Source organism: Sinocyclocheilus anshuiensis, unplaced genomic scaffold (assembly GCF_001515605.1).
Source record: "Sinocyclocheilus anshuiensis isolate Anshui unplaced genomic scaffold, SAMN03320099.WGS_v1.1 scaffold528, whole genome shotgun sequence".
NCBI lineage: Eukaryota > Metazoa > Chordata > Actinopteri > Cypriniformes > Cyprinidae > Sinocyclocheilus > Sinocyclocheilus anshuiensis.
Genome location: NW_015558590.1, coordinates 591,211 through 603,603, shown reverse-complemented (window position 1 = coordinate 603,603; position 12,393 = coordinate 591,211). Strand labels below are relative to the sequence as shown.

Sequence of the window (12,393 nt, the reverse complement as noted above, 5' to 3'; positions counted from 1 at the left end):
CCCCCCCCCCCCCCCCAGACCTGTCCTGACTGTACAATATGGTACTAACAATTTGGCAGGCAAATATTTTTAATTGTCATAAAAATAATTTCACAAAAATATTTCATATTGAATACTCAACATGAAAAAAGATTGCTTCTTGGTGTTTTTTTTTTTTTTGGGGGGGGGGGACAAAATGTAGATGTCTATTTTTGAGTCCTCTCATCGTTACTTTATTTGTGATTATCAATCAACTTTATTCTGATTGCTGTCAGTAAGAGGGTTAGGCCATTTTATAGTGTAAATTGGTGTCATAATTATGTAAAGATGCAGCAGTGCTGTTTCTCAAGAGTGGACTGCACTGGACTGATTGATGTGTCTCTTTTATTGAATGGCTCGAGTGTGTGTGTGCTTTACTGCTGGAGGAGAGTGTTTTTATAAGCGATTTGTGTGATGAGAGTGTTTCAGTAATGAGGTCCCATGGGACTCTCACCGGGTAATTACAGTCTCTATGAGATATTAAACTGTTTCCTGTGTCTTTTTGTTGGACTTTAATTGCATGCAACAAGTAAGACGAGTCTTTTCATTCTCTTCCATGGCACAAACGAATGTAACTCGCATCATGTCTGCAAAATAATTGTTTTATATGATAAATAGCTTCACATAAGGGAATTTTAAGAGATGTCATGGAGAGCTGAAAGACTTCATGTTCTATTGAAATTGATCGCTGAGGTTTGTTTCATGTTGAGGATCTGTGTTGATGTGTTGAGAATCACACTGGTTCTGCACTATTCTTGTTTGAATTGTTTTTTGAAAATATTCATTTGATCTGTTAGCACCTAGACTGATAATTCAAAGTAAGCACCTAAACTAGATCATTCAAAATAGTGTCCATCGTTTTGATGAACAGTATTTTAATATATATTTATATTTCAATGCTTTTGCATTCTCTCGCAAAATGTTTGTGTTCAGCTGAGAAACTTTGCGTTCACTCACAACATATTTGTAAAAGTATTGGAAAACTGTATTTCATTGCTTTTGTGAGCAAACACAACATTTCTCAAGGGAAATAGTTTTGCAAGAGAACGCAAATATTTTGTAAGAGAATAGAAAGTTTGACGAACACAAATGGTTTGTGAGTGAACGCAAATGGTTTGTGAGTGAACGCACAGTTTCTCAGGGGAAAACAATACCTTTGAACGTAACACTTATATCAGTGTAATGGATTATCAATAAAGATAATGTTGAAAATGTAAGACAGGGACTTTGCTCCTTCCATTGCTTGTTGAGCGGTTTTTGACATGTTCATTGCATTCAGAAATGAACGTGAGCTTATAGTCGAAAGTGGAGTGGTAGGGTTTAAGCAGGAATGCATGATTGTTCAGCATATGTCACAAAAAAAAAGAAACAAAGAAAGAAAGAAAGAAAAAGAAAGAAAGAAAGAAAGAAAGAAAGAAAGAAAAAGCCGGTCATTTTCATTGGAGGATCTATTACAATTTGAAGTCGGCATGAAATGGAAATTGCAATCGTATTCTCTATTGTGACATGAGAGAAGAGATCAAAATAATATAATTATTATAATATAATAATTATAATATAATGTCATATCTGAAAAAAATATACAATCAATGAATCATTCACAATAATATTTATAACATCCATTTACATCCATCCACAAAATACACGGTCACTGAATGAGTGACGCCTCGTTCACATGTTGGTTTCCAAAACCTTCACCTTCTCTGCTCCTCTCTGGTGGAATGAGCTGCCAACCTCCACTTGAACTGCTGAAACCATCACAACTCTCAAGAAGCAAGAATGTTCATTTCATGCCAACTTTTAAGTTTAAATACAGTATGTTGCATTTAATTTGCTAAATGTTAATTTTAGATAGTAACAGGTATGAATAGAAACAGAATTAAATAGAATAGAAACAGAAGAGTAACATGAATTCAGTGTATAATTTCTCTATTTTTGCTGACATTTTGAATGTGTATTTGTGTATTTCAGGTCTCAACAGACCAGGCGGAGGACATACATTTATCTGTGATGCTTGAGGACATGATTCACAGTGATTCCAGTCGCAATGCGAGTCCCAGCGATGGCACTGAACTCAGCAGCAGCGACCTGCTGTCCTTAAAGAGTGACACCGTATCTCTGCTCAGTGAAGCTGCCATCTCATGCAAAGTTAGTAAACACACAAACAATGTCTTTTTTATCCTATGCTGGATTCTCACTGCATGATTTTCAAAGTCGTTGGATCGCTGCTCTTTTCACACTGCATGACTGTCTGGGGTTAACTATCTTAACTATCTAGTTACTGTTGTGTGCACATTACATGACAGATTGGATTGTCAGATCTTAGCACGTTTTTAGACCTCTTGATTTGGGTTGACATACACAGCCGGTTACAGGTTTAAGCATGATTTGTTTGTTGCCTTCTATGGTGTCACAGACTCTCATTGAGGGACAGGCTTAAATTAGTGATTTTTTTTTAAAAATCAACATGAATGTCTGGCATGAAAATTCAGTCAAATGTTTGCATCCGATTTGTCTGTCCAGATCAATGCGAAGTAACATCAGATGAATGAAAATGCAAATTCACTCTCTGACAGTAGGTGGCGCTTATGGAAAAGCAGAAATACAGTGGTAAACAAAGGAAGTCTTGCACAAATTTCCGTTAAATGGTATTCATGTTTTCAAACATCTGTTCGGATTTTTATATTCATTGTGTGTTAATCAATGAAATACAAATACAAGAGTACAGAGACAGAGCCGGTACCAGATTCTTCCTCTGCTATTCACTGTTGCTTAGAAAAAAAGTGGCAAAAAAAGGTGGCCCACAAAAAACGTCTCAGGTTATGCATGTAACCATGGTTTCCCGAGAGGGAACAAGACGCTGCGCCCCCTAGGGGGAACATCGGGGAATGCAGCCAGCATGTCTGAAACATGTGTGAAACAACATCAATCCTATTGGTCCACATGGCCCATGACATCATAGGCGGGTGCCCGGAAGTATAAAAGTGCACCACAGAAGAGTAACATGAATTCAGTGTATAATTTCTCTATTTTTGCTGACATTTTGAATGTGTATTTGTGTATTTCAGGTCTCAACAGACCAGGCGGAGGACATACATTTATCTGTGATGCTTGAGGACATGATTCACAGTGATTCCAGTCGCAATGCGAGTCCCAGCGATGGCACTGAACTCAGCAGCAGCGACCTGCTGTCCTTAAAGAGTGACACCGTATCTCTGCTCAGTGAAGCTGCCATCTCATGCAAAGTTAGTAAACACACAAACAATGTCTTTTTTATCCTATGCTGGATTCTCACTGCATGATTTTCAAAGTCGTTGGATCGCTGCTCTTTTCACACTGCATGACTGTCTGGGGTTAACTATCTTAACTATCTAGTTACTGTTGTGTGCACATTACATGACAGATTGGATTGTCAGATCTTAGCACGTTTTTAGACCTCTTGATTTGGGTTGACATACACAGCCGGTTACAGGTTTAAGCATGATTTGTTTGTTGCCTTCTATGGTGTCACAGACTCTCATTGAGGGACAGGCTTAAATTAGTGATTTTTTTTAAAAAATCAACATGAATGTCTGGCATGAAAATTCAGTCAAATGTTTGCATCCGATTTGTCTGTCCAGATCAATGCGAAGTAACATCAGATGAATGAAAATGCAAATTCACTCTCTGACAGTAGGTGGCGCTTATGGAAAAGCAGAAATACAGTGGTAAACAAAGGAAGTCTTGCACAAATTTCCGTTAAATGGTATTCATGTTTTCAAACATCTGTTCGGATTTTTATATTCATTGTGTGTTAATCAATGAAATACAAATACAAGAGTACAGAGACAGAGCCGGTACCAGATTCTTCCTCTGCTATTCACTGTTGCTTAGAAAAAAAGTGGCAAAAAAAGGTGGCCCACAAAAAACGTCTCAGGTTATGCATGTAACCATGGTTTCCCGAGAGGGAACAAGACGCTGCGCCCCCTAGGGGGAACATCGGGGAATGCAGCCAGCATGTCTGAAACATGTGTGAAACAACATCAATCCTATTGGTCCACATGGCCCATGACATCATAGGCGGGTGCCCGGAAGTATAAAAGTGCACCTGCTGAATACATCACCAACTTAGTTGTCTGAAGGAGACGTAAACAGGCAGGCCTAAGGCATGGCGAGGGGGCGCAGCGTCTCGTTCCCTCTCGGGGAACCATGGTTACATGCGTAACCTGAGACGTTCCTCTTCTAGGGAATTCCACGCTGCGCCCCCCTAGGGGGCACATTGGGGAACAAAATCCAACCACGCTGTGCCGAGGCGCATGCCTGTCCAACTGGTGGGGGAGCACCAAGGAAGCGACAGACACACACCAGGCCTTTCCACAGAAAGGGGCCAGGCCACTGACGCCACGGGCTGCTCACATAACCTGGCAGAAATGGGGGAACACGATTTAGATCAAGGGGAACATAACACCCAAGTTAAGAGCACAGCTATCATCAGATAGCTATGCTATGTGAGCAATACTAGCCTGGATACACAAGACCACTGAAGAGGCTACACTAGAAAGCCTCTAGAGGAGCTCAAGAGATCGCTACTTAAATCCCAGGTAATGAGAGTAACTGCTGAGCTAGAACACAGCTATCCTCAGATAGCTATTTCCTCAAGGTCTTATGAAGGCTTGTAGATCAGAATAACAATACACAGCTAGCCTAGATGGCCAGGCAAGACCTTCCTGCAGAGCTGCCCAGACCACAGAGAGTGGGCTATCTACTTACAACCCTAGCAGGGGAGATAGCACTTTGTAGGCAAGGGCTCGAGGAGACGGCTACTCAAAGACCCAAAGAAGGGGAGCAGTCACTGAGCTAGCAGGTACAGTATATTCATAAAACTAATTAAAACGTTAGTAAAACAGTTAAAACATGAGTAAATTTCATTTAATCATTTGATATTTACCAAGTTTTCAACCGTAATAACAAGAACAAATTGAATCTTACTTCAGCAGGCTTGAACGTTTATATAGACTAACACAAGTCATCGCTGCTATCGTCCTCTCGCCACACACAGTCTTTAGTCGAGCTCATGGATTGCTGGTTTGCATTCAGAAATATAAGCGCATCGACGTGAGAGGGATGCAGGCTTGATCTTTGCCTTGTGACGGTGTTGCCGGCCAAGGAAAAATTATTTCACTTGGTGTAGCCTACTGGTGGCAGGGACAGCAAGATATGATTTAGCCAGCTTGGATAGCCAAGGAAACTGGTGTTCATTACATGCCCACCATTCGAGAGGATTCCCCATGGTGGGAATGTCAGGCATCTGAAAATAATCTTGAATCTCATCTTCATTGGTAGTTGGCTGCTTTGTCATAGGATTGTGGCTTTTGTAGTTACATCCAAAGAGCTCCTCGAGATCAGCCTCGAGTCTTGGTTTTTTATCCTCACTGGGCAACGCTTTGGTTGTCATGCTGCAGTCGGCAACCTCCTGTTCACCTGTTGTGACAGTGAAATATGCATCAAGAAGTGGTTAAAAAAAAACAAAGTAACGTTTACTATGGATTATTAGCTCACCTGAAGTTTCTGAATGCTTTGTCTCGCAGTCGTGCAATAAATCAGCGAGATGGGATTTGGCATCCTGTAATGTTAATGCACACTCGAGTAGTTGATTGTTTCCGACAGCGCCGACTAGTGGTTAAAATAGTCGATCACTCGACTAGTCTATGCAAGCCCTACATGACGCATAGATCGTGTGTGTCCTCAAGTGTCAGAAACCTTGGGCACGGAGGCACACGCTTTCCACAACGCTCACCTGCCTTGGTCTCTCACACGCACTTCAAACAGATGGCTCCGAAGACAACAAAAGTTGGTGACGTATTCAGCAGGTGCCCTTTTATACTTCCGGGCACCCGCCTATGATGTCGTGGGCCATGTGAACCAATAGGATTGGTGTTGTTTCACACGTGCTTCAGACACAGGTCATGCTGGCTGCATTCCCCAATGTGCCCCCTAGGGGGCACAGCGTGGAGTTCCCTAGAAGGGGAACTTGCAATCCAAGTTGTCTGTACACTGCAGTGGAAAAAAACTAACACAGAACTATATGAAGGAGAGAATGGTTGCTTGCCGTTGTTCTGTTACAGGTCTATTATGACTTTCCCTTGCCCTGTGTCGTGCTCTCTTAATGGCTGTAGGTTGTCGCAATGTCATTTCCAGTCAAAGCACATTTCACACTGCAGTACTATGAGTCACCGACAGGTCCAGATATTTAACATGCCAAATATCTCACGGGCATCGGCGACGCATTGGTGCTTCTCTTAAGCAGGCACACACTGTGCGATTTTTAATAGTCCTTTACGATTGTTGCTTGTCAGACTGTATGAACATGATGATCATGTCACACTGTGGGATCTCAGTTGTCATTAATGTCAGACTGTACGACAGTCCAGATGCATTAAAAACAGGTGCGTGCAAGAAAACTTGGAGTTTTTACATTATCAACCCGTACACGTTCAGTGACTGCGAGCTGCATTAAACGCGGGGCTGTAATGTTGGCTATCATTTAAAGTATATGAATGACAGCAATACCGGCGTATTTAAGAAGAATAGTGTAATCAGCACTACACACCCACATGAAAACAGCGGAGCAACCGGTGTTTATCATAGCAAAGGCGACATATGAATCCCGTGAGCGGAGGACGGGAGCGCTGGAGTTTATGGCAGTTAGAAGACATCTCTAGCATTAATTTTGATCATGGCTTGTCTTGAAAAACGAAGACAGTTTGACGTTTGTCGTAGGAGGCTTCACACTGCAAGACTCTGCGGCAAATCTTCTGACACTGCCATAATTTCGTCTGAGGTCAAATTTGATCGCAATGGCTATTATCGGCTGTCGGTGAACATGGTGACGGTGTTGCCGGCCAAGGAAAAATTATTTCACTTGGTGTAGCCTACTGGTGGCAGGGACAGCAAGATATGATTTAGCCAGCTTGGATAGCCAAGGAAACTGGTGTTCATTACATGCCCACCATTCGAGAGGATTCCCCATGGTGGGAATGTCAGGCATCTGAAAATAATCTTGAATCTCATCTTCATTGGTAGTTGGCTGCTTTGTCATAGGATTGTGGCTTTTGTAGTTACATCCAAAGAGCTCCTCGAGATCAGCCTCGAGTCTTGGTTTTTTATCCTCACTGGGCAACGCTTTGGTTGTCATGCTGCAGTCGGCAACCTCCTGTTCACCTGTTGTGACAGTGAAATATGCATCAAGAAGTGGTTAAAAAAAAACAAAGTAACGTTTACTATGGATTATTAGCTCACCTGAAGTTTCTGAATGCTTTGTCTCGCAGTCGTGCAATAAATCAGCGAGATGGGATTTGGCATCCTGTAATGTTAATGCACACTCGAGTAGTTGATTGTTTCCGACAGCGCCGACTAGTGGTTAAAATAGTCGATCACTCGACTAGTCTATGCAAGCCCTACATGACGCATAGATCGTGTGTGTCCTCAAGTGTCAGAAACCTTGGGCACGGAGGCACACGCTTTCCACAACGCTCACCTGCCTTGGTCTCTCACACGCACTTCAAACAGATGGCTCCGAAGACAACAAAAGTTGGTGACGTATTCAGCAGGTGCCCTTTTATACTTCCGGGCACCCGCCTATGATGTCGTGGGCCATGTGAACCAATAGGATTGGTGTTGTTTCACACGTGCTTCAGACACAGGTCATGCTGGCTGCATTCCCCAATGTGCCCCCTAGGGGGCACAGCGTGGAGTTCCCTAGAAGGGGAACTTGCAATCCAAGTTGTCTGTACACTGCAGTGGAAAAAAACTAACACAGAACTATATGAAGGAGAGAATGGTTGCTTGCCGTTGTTCTGTTACAGGTCTATTATGACTTTCCCTTGCCCTGTGTCGTGCTCTCTTAATGGCTGTAGGTTGTCGCAATGTCATTTCCAGTCAAAGCACATTTCACACTGCAGTACTATGAGTCACCGACAGGTCCAGATATTTAACATGCCAAATATCTCACGGGCATCGGCGACGCATTGGTGCTTCTCTTAAGCAGGCACACACTGTGCGATTTTTAATAGTCCTTTACGATTGTTGCTTGTCAGACTGTATGAACATGATGATCATGTCACACTGTGGGATCTCAGTTGTCATTAATGTCAGACTGTACGACAGTCCAGATGCATTAAAAACAGGTGCGTGCAAGAAAACTTGGAGTTTTTACATTATCAACCCGTACACGTTCAGTGACTGCGAGCTGCATTAAACGCGGGGCTGTAATGTTGGCTATCATTTAAAGTATATGAATGACAGCAATACCGGCGTATTTAAGAAGAATAGTGTAATCAGCACTACACACCCACATGAAAACAGCGGAGCAACCGGTGTTTATCATAGCAAAGGCGACATATGAATCCCGTGAGCGGAGGACGGGAGCGCTGGAGTTTATGGCAGTTAGAAGACATCTCTAGCATTAATTTTGATCATGGCTTGTCTTGAAAAACGAAGACAGTTTGACGTTTGTCGTAGGAGGCTTCACACTGCAAGACTCTGCGGCAAATCTTCTGACACTGCCATAATTTCGTCTGAGGTCAAATTTGATCGCAATGGCTATTATCGGCTGTCGGTGAACATGTCAAACCAGTGATCAAAGACTACAGATTTTAGCCTAGGATTATAGGAATCTTTTCGGATTTTCTAAATTTGTCTCAGACGACCAAATCGTGGCCAAAATCGCACAGTGTGAGCTTTAGATCGCGTCTTTGACAATTCACTACGCAATTGTCACTCGCATGAATGAGAATCGATTTGCCTCTGATTTCAGGGCATTTGTCGGCAATTTCCACAAAATCTCGGCTAAAATCCTGCAGTGTGAACCTGACATTAAACTAATTCCCTCTGCCAACCAAACAGCATCACACTAATAATCACTCTGAATAACTTACCAACGGCATAACAACTTAACAACCCTTGCAACTCCCTGGCAGCCACACACAACATTATATTGTGTTTGCAAGTTTTTAATAGGCAAGCACATATTAAGATTAAAATCCAATTCTCTTTAGTAGCTCCGGGTTTCATTTAACTTAACAACCCTTGCAACTCCCTGGCAGCCACACACAACATTATATTGTGTTTGCAAGTTTTTAATAGGCAAGCACATATTAAGACATTTAAAAAATCCAATTCTCTTTAGTAGCTCCGGGTTTCATTTGATCAAACAGCATATGCTCATCATTACATACTCAAGTGCATCTCTGGCTTTGGCTCATCATGTTTTCTCAGCTTGTCTTTTGTAATCCTCTTAGAGGCTCCTGCTTGTCCTGGCTCAGTGAATGTCTTAGATGTACAGTGAGGATGGTCACCCCGCTGATGAGGTCAGCCCGGCCTGCCCTCCTGTGTCAGATCTTAGCACGTTTTTAGACCTCTTGATTTGGGTTGACATACACAGCCGGTTACAGGTTTAAGCATGATTTGTTTGTTGCCTTCTATGGTGTCACACACTCTCGTTGAGTGATCCGAGTTCAATATGAGTTCAGTTCTTTGAAGAGTATTTATGGCATAACGTACAGTATGTTATCATTGAAAATACATTTTATTCTGTGTTTTATTTTTAATATGCATTTTTTTAATCAACATAAATGTCTGGCATGGATATTCAGTCAAATATTTGCATCCGATTTGTCTGTTCGGACCAATACGAAGTAACACCAGATGAATTAAAATTTAAAGTCACTCTCTGACAGTAGGTGGCACTTATGAAAAATCAGAAATAGAGTAGTACATAAAGGAAGCGTTGCGCACATTTCTGTTTATAACACCTGCTTGTCATGGAGAAGAAATTAAGTTAAATGGTATTTACATTTTTTTTTTTCAAACAGCTGTTCAGATTTTAAATTCGCTGTGTTTATCAAAGAAAACAAATACAAGAGTACAGAGACAGAGCCCGTACCATTCTTCCTCTGCTATTCACTGTTGCCTAAAAAAGTGTGAGTACAATGGAAGTGATGCAGTACAATGGAAGAGATTTATGGAAGACTGTTTTCGCTACTGAATAAAAAATAAAATAAGGTAACTGTGACTTTTTTCTTACAATTCTGACTTTATTTCTCACAATTGTGAGTTCACAAATCGCAATTCTGACTTCTTTTCTTAGAATTGTGAGATATAAACTCGCAATTGCCATGTAATAAAGTCTAATTCTGAGGGGGGAAAAGACTATTTTCTAACAATTGTGAGTTTTTTTTCTAGCAATTGAGAGTTTATAGATTGCAATTATGAGAAAAAGAGTCATAATTGTGAGTTTATATCACGCAATTCTGAATGATGTAAAATCGCAATTGATAAAAAGAAAAAAGTCAGGATTGTGAGATAAAAAGTGAAAATTATATATTTTTTTATTAAATTAAATTAAATTAAATGCACAGTGATGGCATGCAACATTTGGTGTGAACAAGCCTTAACATTGTCTAATCATACTTTTTGAGCTCGGACTAGGTGGATGATATTTTGGTTATGCATGACGATAGAGCTCCTTCTAGGATTTTGCTTTAAAATGTTAACCCTGTTACTAATTGTATAGTAAATTATCGATTATTAAAAAATCTATATGTTTAAACATGCAATTGTGGAACCAGTGATTAAAAAACATAATTTGGATTCATCGGTCCTTGCAAATTTTAGGCCCATTTCAAAACTCCTGTTTCTCTCCAAGATACTGGAGAAAGTTGTATTCACACAACTGTACTCATTTTTTAATTTACATGGTCTCCATGAGGTATTTCAGTCTGGTTTTAAATCCTTACACAGCACTGAGACAGCCCTATTGAAAGTTTTTAATGATCTGCTTCTTGCCACTGACACGGATGACTATGCTGTTCTTATGCTCCTAGATCTCATGGCTGCATTTGACACTGTAGACCATAACATCTTGATCTCTCGCATGGAGCATTGTGTCGGCATTAAGGGTACTGTGTTGGAGTGGTTTCGATCATATTTGTCTGGCAAAAGCTTTTCTATTCGCCTCGGGGATTTTATGTCCTCTTCTGCGTGTTTCTCGTGTGGGGTCCCCCAGGGCTCCATTTTGGGGCCTATTCTATTTTCTTTATATATACTTCCTCTAGGATCCATTTTCAGGAAGTATTGTTATGCAGATGATACACAGTTATATCTGCCATTGAAACAAAAACATCCAAATTATTTAGCGTCACTTTTGTGTTGCCTTGAGGAAATTAAAGCCTGGGTGGCAGTACTTTTTTTTTTTTTTTTTTTGTAACGAGGATGGAAGTTATATTGTTTACTCCTGGGGGTGCCTGTGGGTCTCCTGACCTGGATTTAGATGTTTTAAAACAATTTTTGAAGCCCTCTGTGAATAACTTGGGTGTTTCAATGGATAATGGTTTTAAAACTGGATAAACAGATTAATTTGGTAATTAAATCTAGTTTTTTCCAGCTGAGGCAACTTTCTAAGATTAAAACTTTTCTGTCTTTTAAAGATTTTGAAAGAATTATAAACATTTTTATTTCATCCCGTCTTGACTACTGTAATGCACTTTATGTAGGCATTAGTCAGGCCTCCCTCAACGGACTGCAGATGGTTCAGAATGGTGCAGCTCATTCGCTAACGGGAACACGAAAGCGGGAACATATTACTCCCATTTTCCAGCTGAGGCAACTTTCTAAGATTAAAACTTTTCTGTCTTTTAAAGATTTTGAAAGAATTATAAACATTTTTATTTCATCCCGTCTTGACTACTGTAATGCACTTTATGTAGGCATTAGTCAGGCCTCCCTCACCAGACTGCAGATGGTTCAGAATGCTGCAGCTCGTTTGCTAACACAAAAACACAAAAGCGGGAACATATTACTCCCATTTTGGCCTCTCTTCACTGGCTTCCTGTCCATTTTTAAATAAATGGTCTGGCACCGACATACCTCTCAGACTTAATACAGCCATATGCTCTGTCGAGGGGACATAGGTCCGCTGACCATTCATTGTTAGCTGTCCCTCATGTAAGGCTGAAGAGCAGGAGTGACCGTGCGTTTGCAGTGGTGGGCCCTAGAGTTTGGAATAATCTGCCTTTACATGTTAGAAAGGCCCAAACACTTACTGTTTTTAAGTCTAGCTTAAAAACCTACTTTTATAGTATGGCGTTTAACACGGCGTGAGAGCTGCTATTTTATTTTATTTTATTTTATTTTATAATATTTTATAATATTTCATAATATATTTAACTTTGTTATTCTATTTGTGATATTGCCTTATTCATGCTTGTACAGCACTTTGGTAAACACTTGTTGTTTCTAAACAATTGCTTTATAAATAAACTTTGACTTTGACTTTGATTTGATTATACGCATTTTTGGCAACACTAGTTTAGGGACCAATTCTCACTATTAATCAGT

The 12,393-nt window shown here is 40.7% G+C and overlaps 1 protein-coding gene across 5 annotated transcripts in view; it reads left to right on the top strand.

Moving 5' to 3' along the window:
* LOC107679978 (ankyrin repeat domain-containing protein SOWAHC-like) overlaps positions 1–12,393 on the top strand; it is an 83,157-nt gene that overhangs the window by 24,584 nt on the left and 46,180 nt on the right. For 3 of the 5 annotated variants that reach the window (XM_016475713.1, XM_016475712.1, XM_016475715.1), the window contains exon 4: positions 1,990–2,166. The exons of 1 other annotated variant lie outside the window; for it this stretch is intronic. In XM_016475713.1, the coding sequence (XP_016331199.1) occupies positions 1,990–2,166 (177 nt within the window). Of the gene's footprint in view, positions 1–1,989; positions 2,167–3,090; positions 3,264–12,393 lie in introns of those variants that run through there. One more of the 5 variants, XR_001633105.1, reaches the window with a different exon arrangement.